A 15,808-nucleotide genomic window follows, 5' to 3' on the forward strand; every position below is an offset into this window, starting at 1 on the left:
ATACTGGGGCGGGGGGGGGCCGACTTTATAAAGCAAAGATAGTTGCTTAGCTCACAGATTTGCAGGTCCAAAGTCTAACAACATGGGTCTCCTGGCTGAAGCATATCCTGGTCATGACAAGTGGCATCATCTTGGGAGCATAAGTAAGAAGAAAGATCATCGGGGAATTCAGGAAGCCGGTGGGAGCAGGCTGGTTCTTTTATAGTTCTCATAAGAACTCATCAGGGTCCGTCAAGAATTACACCCGTCCCTTCGTGACCGAATTACTTGCCACTGGGTCTCACCTCTTTTGATTGTTCTAGTGGTTTTTGAGACAGGGTATCACTAAAGCTACTTGAATGTCTCCCTCTGCTTCCCCCTCTCTCCTTTCCTCCCACCGTCCCCTTCTCTTTAGTCTCTCCCGTCATGACAGTCTCCCCTCTCCCCTGCCCCTCTCTGTCCACCTTCCCAGTGTCTCACCACACCGCCCGTGGAGCGACCAGCCCTTTCTTTATCACCTCATGGCTCCTTCCCTGTCACCCATGACCCTTCTCCTCGCCATCAGTCTCTGCTCATTGCCTCAGGAACACGGTGACTTTAACACCTAAACCTGGCGATGGTTTTCTAAGAATAACCTGAGCTGGTTGCTAATCTGGGAGCTGAGAGGCTGGGGTGAGAGGAGCGGGGGAAGATGAAAGGGGAGCAGAAGACAGCGATCAGGGGCTGGCTTCAGGTACCTGCCTTGAGTCTGAAGACCGAGTGTCCATCTCTCCCAGACACTGACCTTTGAGTTTGCCTTCCAAAGAACTTGGTCTCAGCCACCCAAGCCCTAGTGCCCAGAGTGGGGCCTGGCTCTTTGTGGACTCACAGCAAATGCGGGCTGAGGGAATGTTGTCTCTTGAGGGAACGAATGGCCTTTCGCCAGGTGAAATCAGTGGTAGGGCTGGTTGGAGGAGCAAAATCAAGACTACATCCAAGTTGGAGCTGAGTGTCAATGTCGCGTAGGGCCAGAGTCAAGCTATGCCTCTGGATTAGCCATTCACAGACCAGTCATTCAGCAGACATTCACTGCTACTCCTCTGCTCTATGTTCTGAGAGCTGGCATCCCAAAGATGATGAGGCCTGACGCTGCTAAGAATTTAGACAAGGAGAAGAGATGCCATGGTGGAGGTGCAGGGGACCAAAGGGGATCATTTCACCTAATGGGAGAATTAGATTGAGAATTAGGCCCATCCTCCCCACCCCAAAATGCCTATAGTATAGGGTTCTATTTTATTCTTCTAAAATTTTTCTAATTATAGAAGTTGTGCCTGTCCACTTTAAAAAATGCAAAGAAGAAACATTTGAAAAGTCTTTTTGAAAGGTCTCATGATAGAGCTGGACAGTGGTAGCTCACACCTCAAATGCCAGCACTTGAGAGATTAAAGGCAGCAGGATCTCCTCCATGAGTTGGGGGCCAGACCGGGCTACACAGTGAGACCCTGCCTCAGCAAACAAACATCTCATCATTGAGCTGGGAGCAGCGGCTCATATCTGAAATGCTAGCACTGGGAAGGCTGAAACAGGAGGATCACTGAGTTTGAGGCCAGCCTGTGTGTGCTACATACTGAGTTCCAATCTAGCCTGGACTACGGTGAGACTCTACCAAGGTCAGAGTCTCAAAACTCAAGTCTTATAGCCAGCTTATATGAATGGAACTACTTAGCATCTCCTAAGGACATGTACATCTGAGGCAGGATTACATGCAACTGGTAGGTGAGTGTGTGTATGTATGTTCCTGTGTGTGTGTGTGTGTGTGTGTGTGTGTGTGTGTGTGTGTGTGTGTGCTGAGGACAGGAGGAGGGAATGGCTATAATCTCAGGTCAGAGTCTGATGACCCTCCCACGACTCCTCCAAGGGCAAAGCTTCTTCAACAGTGAGTTGCAACCCCATATGGGTTCACATAACTGAACATAGGGATCTTGAAAAAAAAACTAAACAGCAAAAGGTGGCTGAACACACCATGTCCAAAATTTAATTCAAAGCCAAATATATCATGAGTTGAAGACATTTCTAACAGGGCAGCACACAATTTCAGTACGGCCTCCATCTGAACATGGAGCACACACTGTGCTCTGTGCATGAGGTGGTAGCAAAATCCTTCAATCCCGGCGCTTGGAAATCAGAGGCAGGGGGAGCTCCACAGTCTGAGGCTAGGCTAGTCTACATAGAGCATTTGTGCCAGGCCAGCTAGGTCTATATAGAGAAACACTATCTCATTTTTAAAATAGTTCTTAAAGAAAAACAGATTTATGTGCTTTATTTGAGGTGCTTGAGTGTTTTGCCTGTATGTATGTTTATGTACCACATGCATACAGAACCTGTGGAGGTCAGAAGAGGGCATCAGATTCCCCCTGGAACTAGAGTTATGGACAGTTGTAAGCCACCCTATGGGCCCTGAGAACCAATCCGCGGTCCTCTCCAAGAAAACCAGTGCTCTTAACTACTAAGTTATCTCTCTAGCCTCTGCTTCAAATTTTATTTATTTATTTAATTATTTATTTAAATATTTATTTATTTTTGGGGGGTTGGTTTTTTTGAGACAAGGTCTCTGTTTAGTTGGGGTTTCTATTGCTATAAAGAGACACCGTGACCATGGCAACTCATAAAGGAAAACATTTCATTGAGGCTAGCTTATGGTTTTAGAGGTTTAGTCATGGTGGGGAACATGGTGGCATGTAGGCAGACATGGTGCTGAAGAAGGAACTGAGAGTTCTCTATCTCCATCTGCAGGCAGCAGAAGGAGCCTTGTGTCCCACTGAGCATATCTTGAGCAAAGAAGACCTCAAAGCCCACCCCCACAGTGACACACTTCATCCAACAAGGCCCCACTTCCTAATAGCACCACTCTCTATGAAGGTCATTTTCTTTCAAACCACCACAGTCTCTCAATGTAGCCCTGGCTGTCCTTAAACTTGCTATGTTAACCAGGCTGGCTTTGAACTCACAGAGACCCAGCAGCCTCTGCCTCCCAAGCGCTGGGATTAAAGCTGTGCCCTACCATAACATGCTCAAAATTTTTTTAAATGTTAAAAATGCTGTCTCTCAGTATCAAATTCAGCCAAGACAATTCTTTATGTAAAAATAAGCAAACAAATCCATTTCAGTATGCAATTTACTTTAGTCTTTATGTATAATATATGGTAAAATTATACATATATACATACCAAAGAACTGTTTTACAAGAAATTTCTTTGTGATTTATTATCAGTAAATGTTTGATTTGTCTTATCTATTTTAAATACCTATACCTCTGAGATCACTTAAAAATTCCTTGGGTGAAAAAGGGTCATAAACAGTAAAGTTTAGGACCTGTGCACGGGAATGTTAACAGGCCCAGCTGTCTGGGAGTGACGTGTAGGTCATCAAAGATGCTTTGCTTTCAGGATGGTTTTAGCCATGTCACGCTTGGCACTCGAGGTGGAAAGGTGGGGGACGACAGTATGGGTAACCTATTCCTCTGTCTCTTCCTAGGGCTACTCAGATTAAGACCTACTCCTGGGACAACGCGCAGGTTATTCTGGTGGGGAACAAGTGTGACATGGAAGAAGAAAGGGTGGTCCCCACCGAGAAGGGCCGGCTCCTTGCAGAGCAGCTCGGTATGTACATGACACATATGTGTGCATATGTGTGTTTATGTGGATAAATGTCTGTGCATGTGTATGTGCATGAGAGTAAGTGTGTGCCTGTGCATGTGTGCGTGCATGTACAGAAGAGGAATAAATAGGGAACAAGAGAGGGCTTTTATTTGTGTGACATTAAGGTAGACTGTGATTATAAATGATGTACCTGTGTGCCCTATGTTTATTGTTTCATATTTGAGTTATATACATATAGACTTTTTGCTTGTGATTTTAGGGAGTTCATCATTTATATTTTTCCTATAGTGAATATATGAATAAAATTTAAATATGTGAACACTTTTTTTCAGGTTTTTCTTTTTTTTTTCTCTTCTTCTTTTTTTTTTTTTTTTTTGAGACAAGATTTCTCTGGGTAGTTCTAGCTGCCCTGGAACTCACTCTGTAGACCAGGCTGGCCTCAAACTCAGAGATCCGCCTGCCTCTGCCTCCTGAGTGCTGGGATTAAAGATGTACACCACTTCTGTCCAACTGTGAACACTGATTTTTAAACCAGATCCATCCACAAAGGATTTGAGATAGCTTATTAAAAAATAACTGTAGGGTGGAGATAAAAAAAAAAAAATGAGAAAGTTTTAGCAAGAGCAGGCGCAAGATAAGAGAAAGCTAGAGCCAGAGAAGTATGGGTGTCACAAGTTCTTGGGCACTGGTACCAGCAAGAGGTAGGCCAAAATATTGTTATTGGACTTCCTAGCAACCACTACAAAGAGTGAAACAATCTGTTATGTAGTTCAGCATGTCCGTACTATAAAAAACAAGCCTATTATTCCAGGGAAGCTCTGCTCTTCATTGGCAGCTGTGGAGCAGACTGTGCAGAATGTGGCCGAATAATAGCACACATTCTTCCAGAAACTTCAATGCTGAGCATAATAGGCCTTTTCTTGCCATTTTTTCTTCATGTAAATGGATGCCTCTCACCAACACACAATTCACAAGAAAAGTCAGCATATGAAGAGGCAAAGCCATGCAACTCAGTGCTGCTTGGACTCTTCCCAAGGTGGAAGCATTTTGACCTCAGCGTTCCACTGAGGCTCAGATGCCCAGGCATGTCTCAGTGCCCCCATCTCAGAACTCATACCTGCCTTTGCTTGAAAGATCAGTTTTGATTGTATTTATTGGGGTTCAATGTAAGATTGCCTTAGAGTGAGGAATAGTTTCTTCCATGTCTGCAGAAAGTTTATAGTCTTCCTCTAGAGCAGTGGTTCTCAACCTTCCTAATTCTGAGGCCTTTAGTACAGTTCCTCATGGCCCCCAACCATAAACTTACCTTGTTGCTCTTTCATAAAAACTGTAATTTTGCTACTGTTATGAACTGTAAATATCTGATATGTTATAAAAGGATCATTTGACACACACCCCCCCCCCATTGAGAACTGCTACTATAGAGATTAGATGGGATTCTAGGCAGTGTTCCTACAAATGTGTCATTCTAAGAGGTTTTGTTGTTGAGGAATAGAGGGTTAAAGGTTAGACTCTGACAGAACATAGTGGTGGGGTTTAGAGGTGGGGTGGGTAAGCTCTATGAAATGCAATGTGAAGTGTGTGTATGTGTATGTGTCCGTCCATGTCCGCTGCTTCAACTTCTCCATCCCTACTAACCAAGATAGTCAGGACTAGAGAGGAGTACACCCTAAGTGCTTGGTTGGAGGATTGGCTCACCTGGGGTCCCGCTGCTCCTCTGTCAGAGAGGGTCTCCAGTGCAAAAAGTGTCTCCACTTTGTTTGCAGAACAATAAGCACGTGGTGAAGCCCACACTTGGACAACTTCAGGTTATCCCTTTATGCTTCTGACCTGCAACCAACCCCTCAGGAGACTGGCAGGATGCAGAACACAGATAGGAGCGAGAATGAGGAGGCATTGAATGTAGCCTTCGTGAATTGATTTAGACAGACCAAACTTCCTGAGTTTGCCTCGACTGTTTACCTGAGCATGTCTATTTGCATATGTATCTCTCTTCCTGGCCTTTGAGAACAGAAAATATATATGGTTTGTTTCATCTCAAGGATCTAGTTTAGGGTAAATATTCACATATTCCACTTATTCATTGAATATATATATTGAGAACCAGCAAGATGGTACAGCAGGTAAAGGCTCCTGCCATCAATCCTGACAACCTAAGTTCAAGCCTCCAACACACACACTCGCTCTCTCTCTCTCTCTCTCTCTCTCTCTCTCTCTCTCTCTCTCTCCATAAGTATTTTTTAAAACAATAATATGTATTGTGCATATACTCTTAGCCATTTTCTGCCATGGTACTAAGAATATAATTAATGGGAGTATATGTAATTTTCACTATCAGGGAACTAGTAAGGACAAAAATACTAAACAAATAATTATACAAACAAATAAAAATTAAAGTGGGTGAATTATACAGTATGTGAATTATATCCCAATAGGGCTATTGTTTGTGACCAATTATGATTAATAATCTTGTTATAACAAGTAATAAAAATCTTCAAACTAGTTTTATTTTAAAAATAGAAATTTTAGAATAATTTTTTTAGTGTGCTCTTCTCTGGGGAAGATTATTTTCTCTTGCTCTTAGCTTTCTTTATTTACCTGTAGTTCTTTGTCTAGGGTTGAGGCCCTGTGAGCTTATTAAATCACATGAAATTTTTCTAAGTTACCCAAAACTAAGCCTGGTGGATTTTGTGGAATCTTAAACCCTGTCTCTCTAGAGCTATCCCCAAAGAGACATGTCAAAATGGCTCAGAACAGGACAGACTCATCATCTGTTAGTTGTCCAAATAGTCTGCTTTGGAGGAAGACACATCTAGATAGAGAAGTCTCGATCCTTGTCAAGCAGGTTAGGTGCGTCACTGTCCCTGAAGAATGAACCATCCCATGGGACACAGTGTAGAGTGGTTGAGATTCCTGATGAAAAACCTGGCCAGAATACTAGCCAAATATTCGTAATATACAGAAAAGATGACTCCCAGAAAAGCTGGGCCCTCTAGCTACATTTTCTCTCTTATCACTCACCTAATTTAAGGGCTAAATGCCAAGCTTTGGTAAGAGTGTATATACCCAAGGGAAAACAGTGTCTTTTTTTGTAGAAGTTGGAGAACTGTGAATCTGGAGCTCCTCTGGTCTGTCTGATTCCCCACACAGAACTTGGTTATGGTAGGAGGCTTAGGAGATATGTCAACCTGAGAAATACAGAGTGTAGCACCAACTTGGGTCTAGTAGACTTTCCCATATGTAATTCAGCAGCCTGCTGGCCAGTGTAGCAGGACTGCCCTCTATTTTATGGGACTCCCTTTCTCTTATCTCTTCTTGGCTCACTCAGTCAAGACTACTGACATGGCCAGCAACTAACATTTGAAGGTCTTTGTGCCTCTGTCCTCTCCAAGTTCCTGGGAGCTGGGTGCAGTTTTAGAGACACTGAGGACGAAGGGCCTTTGGTGGTACAGAGAACATTTCCTCCACCCAGGACATATGACATGATAGGGTGTTTGTGTCAATGTACCCCCCCCCCTCAATGTCTTGTTGGTCCCTTTCTTGTTTCTGATTTAGGATGATGCTTGTTAGAGCTGAGGAAGGCAAATAAAGAGAACTATGCCACAAAGGAAGGAGAGTTTTGTTTGTTTTTGTTTTAAGACAGGGTCTCATAAATCCCAAGCTGGTCTTGAACTTACTATAGAGCCAAGGATGCCTTTGAATTTCTGATCCTCCTGCTTCCACTTCCCAAGTGCTAGTACTACAGGCATGCACCACTCTTCTTGGTTTTATCCGTGCTGGGGACTCAGGATTCCCAGCCTGAGCTCCATCCCCTGCCCCGTGACAACAAACCTTTCTAAGTCATATAAGTAATGGGAGCAGGCTCAGTACTGAAACTTAGCCTTTGGATTTAAACTTTTTTTTGTTTCTTTTTTTAACTTTTTCCAATAATTTCTTATTAGTAATTGTATCATGATTCAAGGTCTCAGAGGGAACATCATATACCGAGGTCCCCCTTTACTATCTGGGGAGGGCAGAGGAGAGGTGGGCAGAGCCAGGTCAGATCTTCCCAAGAAATGTGCCTTGTGCTCTTTGGCAGTCACCCCAGGCTGAGACCCATGATACTGGTCAGAGGGCTTTGAACACACAGAGGCACTACTCACACACAAAGGCATCATTCCCCCACCCCCTGTGTGGTCATTGCCTTCTCGAAGTGGTGGAAGTCCAGGTAGTTCTGCTGCCAGCGGTTCCTGATCTGGTTCTGGTTTGGGAAGGGCTATCAAAGGGGGTGGTTCTGTAATCCTTGATTTTAGTCTTGATGTCTTCAGCCATGCTGCTGACTCCTGAAGACTGCCCTGGAGCAATGCTAGTTCAATGTGGTCGTTAGCAAAGACGCCGATGTCAGAACTGGACTCAAACTCTTAATGCTCTCATCACGCTCTACCACATTTCCCCAAAGTCTGCCATAATTTCTCTTCACGTTTGCACCATGGGTTAGAACATTAGTGAGATTTCTTTAGTTAGGTTGTGGTAACACATGACTAGAGTCCGAGTTTATGAGAAAGGTCTATTACCAGTTGATTTTACATGTTAGCTGTTGGTTGGTTGTGACTGGGCTCCTCATCTTTTCTGGGACCCAGTCCATGTTGGCTAAACAAGGTTCTTAAAGCTTCTGTTGGGACTTGGATCACATCACTTCTACCCATTTCCATTGGCTAAAACAAGTCACATGATCAAGTCCACTGTTGGAAGAACTAGAGGCACTGCAAGCCAGTTGGCAATGGGTGGAGGTGGAAAATCCCTTGTAGAGAGGACCATGAATTCTCTGCCATCTCTCCCGAGCACTCGATGGGTCCTGGGCACAGGAACAAAGGGGCTCCCTGCTCTTAAGATGCTTATGGTCTGAGAAACAAAAGCATGAAAAGAAATGTCAGCATCTTAGCAAGCTTAACTTTCCTCATTTCCCATGTCCCCCTTTGGGAGGGAAACTGACTTTTTTGGGATATGTTTCTTCTGAGTATGGCTTCTGGTTGAGCCTAGCTATGGGGCTGGGGACTGAAGAGGGAGAGAAAGGAGAAGTCTGGGTATCCCATCCTTTCCCTTGGCAAGCTACATCAGCAGGGTCTGCTCCTCCCGACTCCGGCTTTCATGGCTCCAGCTTCCTTTGCCTCTAGTAATTTCTTAACTATTTTTATTTGCTCCAGGTTTCCTCCATTCTGCCTTTCTCCTCAATTCCTTCACCACCCATATAACCCACTGCTTCTGATTTAAATGTGAAGAATCATTTCCATTTTCTTGATTGGTATGAACCCGAAACAATTCTGTTGAGTGCCCTAGGATTGCAGGGGAAAGGTACATCGTATGTTCCAAGTGGTGAAATAGGACGGGGAAGCCAGAGAGAAAAGGCTGTCTGGGATCAGAAATCCTACAGAAGAATAATGAAGATGATTGGGAGTGGGAGCGAGAGAGCAACAGCAGGAACAGAGGCTCAGATGAGAGAGCACTGATGTTCTGCAGCTCAGTGTGAGTCAAGGATATGAAGCTAAAGAAGCAGAAGGATCCAAACCATGCCGGGTTGTTGTGGTTCTGACGTGGTTTGAATGTTGACGGTGACTGAAAGCTTTGTCCTCAGCTGGTAGTGCTGGGAAATGGCAGAACTCTTAGGTAGCCAAGTGGGAAGAACTTGGGCCATTGGGTTGCGCTCTTAGACAGTGTTACCCTTTGAGTTCTCTTATGGGGACTTTTTTTTTTTTTTTTTTAGATAGCCCAGGCTGGCCACAAACTTGCTATCTAGCTAAGGCTGGCCTTGAATTCCTGATCCTTTAGCCTCCACCTCTCAAGTGGGAATTACAGGTACTAACCACTATACCTGGATTGAAAGGGTTGATATAAAAGTTGCAGACCTGTCCCTTCCCAGCTCTCTACTTCGTGGTCCAAGGCATGGTCTTCCTACTTCCACACATGCTCTCAGCACTGTTACTGCCTATGAGATACGTGCAGCTGAAGGGCGGCCGTCACCACAGGGCCCGTGCTATGCTCTTCAGCCCTTGAATCTCCTGAATCGCAAAGCACATGAATTATTTTCTTCACAAGTAGTTTGAGTCAGGCATTTTATTACAGTGATGAAAAGTCAAAGAATACAAGGTCTTGAGTTTTAAGTCAATGAGGCTGATATGAAGTTCCTCAGACCTCTTTTAGTCCCAGTGACACAAATCCAAGACAAAATAGTTCAAGTTTCATACAAGAGCATAGCATAACAAATGAACAGGCCAGGGGATGTAGCTCATCAGGACAGTGCTTATCTAGTGTAAGGCCTTAAGTTCACATTTCAGTAACACACACACACACACACACACAGAGTCAAAATATGAACCCAACTTTGGTGTCTAATGATTGCAGTCCCAATACTTAGGAAGTTGAGCCAAGAGGACTGTAAGTTTGAGGCTAGCCTGGGCTACATTAATAAGCCATAGTGTTGGGTAAATTGTTCCTATGACAGCTGAAATAACCAAGAACAAGAGTAAGCCTAGAGCAGGAAGGAAAGCAGTGAGAGGAAGCAAGAGGGTATGAGTTGAAGGTAATAAATGATGGAGATGCAGAGGTATGAGCAGGGTGGAGAGGTATTTTAACATAATGGTAGTGGAGGAATATTCAGGAGCAGGATTCTGCTAAGAAGTGAGTTTAGCTGGTTGGGAATTTCCAAATAGACTCTAAGGTCAAGTTCAGAAGCAGGTGTGGGCTCAGTCTGTGGGTCTCTAACAGCTGGCTTTGGCAAGCCAGGCAAACCTATCATTTTGGAAATGGGGAGCATTTCAGAATCAGCTGAGAATTGGATGCCATTAAAGGCAGCAGAAATTCCATTGTCCTGGAGCCAATTAGCGGGAGGAAAGGGCCAGGGGTGACTGTCTGCTTAATTGGCTGTCATCCTCCTTGCCACACTAGACTCCCAGCTCCTGAAACACTTTATTAATGAACCAGAGGAAAAGGTTACCACCTGGGCCTACTAATAAAGGCCTTCAGGAGCCTGACAGTAATTGAAGGTACACTGGAGGCTGTTCTGAGCTGACTAGACCCAGGAGGTGCTAACTTGAATCAGGATCCTCAAACTTTGGGTACTTTTGAAATGATGGTAAAGATATTCTCTGGCATGACATCCCAGGTCTCCACATTTGGTCTCCTCTTCTCCATGTCTCACCATGTTTGGTTTTTCCATATCCCACCATGATCTGATAACAAACTGTCCCGGTCTTTTTAGTAACAGAAAAGATGTCTTCACCCCCTTTTCCTGTTCACATGTGTTTTTCCTGACTACTGTGTCAGACATGCATGTGTATACTCAGTCCTGTGTCTTTGTCCCCAACTGATGTCTGTCTGCATCAGCATCACTGTCTCCAAGGAGTCTAACTTGGCCCTCAGACTTGGATCGGTACCTCTTCTGTGTTCTCAGTGTCCTTTGGCTTCCCACTGTCTCGACACTTAGCACTATGATATCAATATCTCCTCCTACATTAGAGTAGTTGCTTGCCAAGTGTAGGGCCTGTGTGTGATTCACCTTGGTGTCCCTACCCAGCACAGGGTCCACCTGTGCCATTGCATGCTTGTTAAGCCAAGCTGTTGTGACCTCTGCTGCTTACATCTCTTCCATCGCATCCTCAACGCTTTTTCCTACCTCTTTGGTTGTTTTGTTGTTTGTTTGGTTGGTTTTTGTTTTTTGGTTTGTTTGTTTTTTGTGACAGTTTCTTTGTATAGTCCTGGCTGTCCTGGAACTCACTCTGTAGCCCAGGCTGGCCTTGAACTCACAGAGATCCACCTGCCTCTCCCTCAGAAGTGCTGGGATTAAAGGCGTGTGCCACCACTGCCCGCATCTTTTCTACCTCTTTCATTCAACCAACATTCACCTAGCACCTACTCCTCCACTCGGGCTGGAGCTCCAGTGAATGGTCCAGTCCCTTCTCAGAGATCTCCCGGTTAGATGGTTTCTACCACCACGCGTGGCAACAGGTGTTATGGCAGAGGGGCGTGGAAAGCCCTGAGTCCTGCGGAATGAGAAGTCAGATGAATTTTGTTCAATTCCAACATGAAGGGTTGGCATCCCCACTAACGTAGGAAGCTGCCCCTTATTTTCCTTGCAGTGTCTTCCCTCCCCTGCCTCTCTCTTTGACCTCTGCTTTCAGAGGTCAAAATTCTGACTCAGAACTGTTCCAAGAGAGGGTGAATCTGGGAGGCATGAGATGGGTCCCTGGCTTCTCCCTTTCCTCTAAGCCTTGTTTCCCCACCTGGAAAGCAGAAGTGGTAAGCTCTGCCTTGCCCCCCACCACCACCTCAGAAGGTTGTTTTCGTACTCCATTCATGAACTATTAGGAACTACGCAGATAGGCATGATCGAAACTCTTCTTCGTGAATGTCCAGACCTAGATTTGATCTCCCCAGGTCCCTGGAACTTAGCAAAAGACTTGGCAAAATGTCAATGCTCAATAAAAATCTGCTGTGCTGATTAACCCTGAATGCTGATGAAAAAGAGGTGGGTTTTTTCCCCCCCAAAAAATGTTCACAAACAGTGGAAGGGCTGAAGTGGGTGGGGAACATATGGACAGGTGAATTGTTATGTATTCCCGTGGGAAGCCTAAGGATACGGAGGATATGCTAATCATGTCGCATGCCTTGTGTATTCCCATACCTCCCTGGGAGGCAGGTGGTGGTCACCCTCTTCTACAAATGAAGAAGTGAAGGCTGGAAGCAATTAGGCTACTTGCCCGTGCTGACAGAAATATGCTCAAATTTAGGCTGGCTTCCAGGCCTCTTCCCACTGCCCACCTGTATAATGTGGCACATCCCCAGTCTGCGCTCGTTCCTCAGAAAGGGTTTGCGGCCTGGCTTTGACCTGTGTCTTCTACTTTATCCACACTGATGGTGAACGCCCCTTACCTAGGCCAGCCAGTCAAAGGAGCAAGGAATCCATGTTTGTGATATTCATTAAGGAAGAGCCGTATGCTGAAGGAGCTCTGAGGCTGCTGGGTTCCTGAGGCCCGAGGATAATGAGCAGCAGCTGCCTCTTTCTTCATCTGTAATTAGCAAGCACTTCTTTAGCTTGTCTTTCTTGGGTCAGGAAGTAGGCCACAGGAGAGGTTTTCAGCTGGAGGTGGGCTGGCAGGGGGAGCCAGAGCCTTCAAGCTGTGAGGCCAGGGAAAGGAGCCTTGTTTGTACCTGGGCTTTAAGCTCTTCTGTAGAGGGCAGAGTGAGGAGGAGGAGGAGGAGGAGGAGGGAGGTGGAAAGGGACCCTCTTCTTTGTGGGAGATGAGAAAAGGGGGACTGAGGTGGGGAGGTGAAAGAGCGTCAGAAAGAAGCTGTCTTTGTAACAGACAGCTTTTGTACAGTGATTTACCCTCTGCCTCACTCAATCCTCCCAACAGCTAGCTCTCCGTAGGAAGACTGGTATTATTCCCACTTGACAAACCACAAGTCTGAGAACCGGAGAGGCTAAGCGATTCCGACAAGTGTGATGGCTTGCCCAGATTCAGACTCCGTAGCAGTCAGATAAAAGCAAACAGATTTGTAAAGAAAGAAAATGAAAGCTTGGTGGACTGGCATGGGCCTGTGATCCCAGTCCGCGGGAGACTGAGGAAGGCGAGCATAAGTTCCGGGCCAGCCTGAGCTACACAGTGAGTTCCAGGCCAGCTTGGGCTATATACTGAGACTCAGTCTCAAAAACAACAAAGAAATAAGAAAAACAAAAAACAAAAAACAAAAAAACAAAAACAAAAACAAAAAACCCCAAACAAACAACAAACAAAAAAAAGAACAACCCACAACTCCAGTAGGGAATGGAATTGGATGGTGAAAAAGGGGCAGGGCTGTGTATGGACTTTGGAGCCAGGCAAACCCAAGACCAAACTCACCTCCCACTGCCAGCCATGTGCGAGCTCTGCAATCTCCCGGAGCATGCATCCTCTCACATATTGATAGGGAATGCTGACCTTTTACCCACCAGGCTGTTGTGTGGGTTTAAGCAGGATGCTATTTGTAAGTCTCTAGTTTAGTGTACGGCATCATCTAGGAGATGCTCAATCGATCAAGTATGAGGCTACAGAAGAGGAAGAACAAATACCACTTCACTTACTCACTGTGACTCTTGAGGTACCTGTCCTCCAGAGCCCAGACGAGCGCTTGTCAGGATGCAGCGAGAGGGAAGTGAAGAGGAAAGGGTCCCAGAGAGACTGGGTGTGTGGTGGGGATGGTGTTAGAGCACTCGCCTGGTATGTCCAAGGCCCCAGGTTCTAACAGGACAAAAGCAACAGGAAACCTAAAACCCGGGCTTCCACACTAGTGCTCTTACATACCGTGGACACACCAGCTTTTTCCCTAAGCCACAGTGTCCAGCTGGTGATGGAAGAGCCTATAACTGGCACCCCTTCCTTCCCCCAGGCACCACCTGAACAGAAAGTGAGACAATGGATTTTCTAAACACGTTGGAATGTGTGAATTGCTCTGATTCCACACATATGCGTTCACTCTTTCAGCTAACACCTGATGCCCCCCCACACACACACACACACACTTCTCCTCGGGCATAGGGCTATTACCTCACAGGCATTCTAGCTCAGTTCACATTGAAGTAATCCTGCAAGGTAGATAAAATTATTCCTATTTACAAACTAAGAAGTTAATTTGTGAGCAGAACGAATGATTTGCCCAGGATTAGATCGTCGCTGGTAGAGCCAAGATCTGTCTGGTTTTAAATGTGTGCAGGCAACCCTTGCCCTGTACTGTCTCTTTGAGGCAGAATCCTCTGTGCATGAAATTAGGTCTCCCCGCTTCATGTCTGAGCTCTGGCTATATTGATCCAGAGAACCATGTTGGGGACACAAAATAGCTCCCGCAGAAAGGCTGGGAAAATCTGCATTTATCTCTCTTTTCTTCCTAGGGTTTGAATTCTTTGAAGCCAGTGCCAAGGAGAACATCAGCGTGAGGCAGGCCTTCGAGCGTCTGGTGGATGCCATTTGTGATAAGATGTCTGACTCGCTGGACACAGACCCCTCCGTGCTGGGCGCTTCCAAGACTGCCCGTCTCTCAGACACCCCACCACTGCTACGGCAAAACTGCTCATGCTAGGCCAGGCCCGCCATTCTCCCGGTGCCGCGCTCACATGTACCCTGCTTCTCTGTTGCTCACTGTCCACTCCCAACCCCAAGCAAGTTGAGGTCTTTGCCAGCCCCTGTGGTTCCCTGAAGATGGCCCCAATTACAGATACTGATGGTGCGGGTTACCGTGTGGGGGAAGATTCCCTTGGCAAAAGAAAACTCCCTTTTATGCAGGAGGTTCATTAGAGGGACTTGGAAAGAATCTTTTCTGCCCTTAAAATAAAATAAATTTTCCTTCATTTACCAAGATACCCCTCCACCACACACACATGTCAGGGGCTGGCCGGTGAGGCCCACCTGCACAGCTAATCCTATTAAAGAAAAATGTCTCAAAGTACAACCTGCCTGTTTCCTATCAGGCTCCCTGTGGGGCTCCCTCTCACTGCAAACCAAGCTTTGATTTGCAAAGCCCTGAGCCTGTTAGCACGGATGCCCACAGGGCCTGGGCAGTTGCTGTGGTGACAGGACAGCGCTAATCTCTGGAGAGCTCAGACTCTGTCGATGCTGAAGGAGCAAAGGCTGAGTCAGAAACACACTTTAAAAAATAAAAAAGGATTATCTTCTGCAAAATGTCAGAGGCCCCTGCCATCTAAGGGCACAAGGACAAGAAGGAGAAAAAGAACAACCCAGGCAGGGACAGGTCTCCCCTTTCTAGCTGGCTCCTGGAATCATGATGTAGCCTCAGGTTGGCCTCAAACCTGCTGTGTAATTCAGGGTGGCCTTGAACCTCTTCCTCCTGGCTCAGGTTCACCAGCCTGGGAATACAGGTGTGTGACTTCACACCTAGTTTCTCCAGCTGGTTCTTGACTGTGAGAATGTCCTAAAATTTGTCACTGATTCTTGGGGCCCCAGAATCTGAAAGGTTTGAAGCTGATGAGAGCACCCTCAGATTTACCTGGTTTGACTAGTCAGCTCCAAGCTTTCCAATTCTGACAAGTGGCAGCCAGTTCTCTCGGCCGAATTTCTGCTGCGACCTCCGAGGCTTTGGGATTGACCTGCCCAGGGCGACTGGGAATGAAGAGCCCAGACACGAGCACAAAAAAGCTGGGGTACGGTGGGCTGTGGGCTCGGATG

The 15,808-nt window shown here is 45.9% G+C and overlaps 1 protein-coding gene and 1 pseudogene across 1 annotated transcript in view; one reads left to right on the top strand and one right to left on the bottom strand.

Moving 5' to 3' along the window:
- Window positions 1-15,071, top strand: part of Rab3b (RAB3B, member RAS oncogene family) — a 76,459-nt gene extending 61,388 nt beyond the window's left edge. Inside the window, exons 4-5 of the mRNA XM_028888777.2 lie at window positions 3,493-3,617; window positions 14,518-15,071. Of these exons, the coding sequence (XP_028744610.1) occupies window positions 3,493-3,617; window positions 14,518-14,705 (313 nt within the window). The 3' untranslated portion in view covers window positions 14,706-15,071. The remainder of the gene's footprint in view (window positions 1-3,492; window positions 3,618-14,517) is intronic.
- Window positions 7,318-9,003, bottom strand: LOC119087436 (annotated as a pseudogene).
- Window positions 15,072-15,808: the final 737 nt, after the last annotated feature.

The sequence above is a fragment of the Peromyscus leucopus genome, chromosome 2, assembly GCF_004664715.2.
Source record: "Peromyscus leucopus breed LL Stock chromosome 2, UCI_PerLeu_2.1, whole genome shotgun sequence".
Classification (NCBI taxonomy): Eukaryota; Metazoa; Chordata; class Mammalia; order Rodentia; family Cricetidae; genus Peromyscus; species Peromyscus leucopus.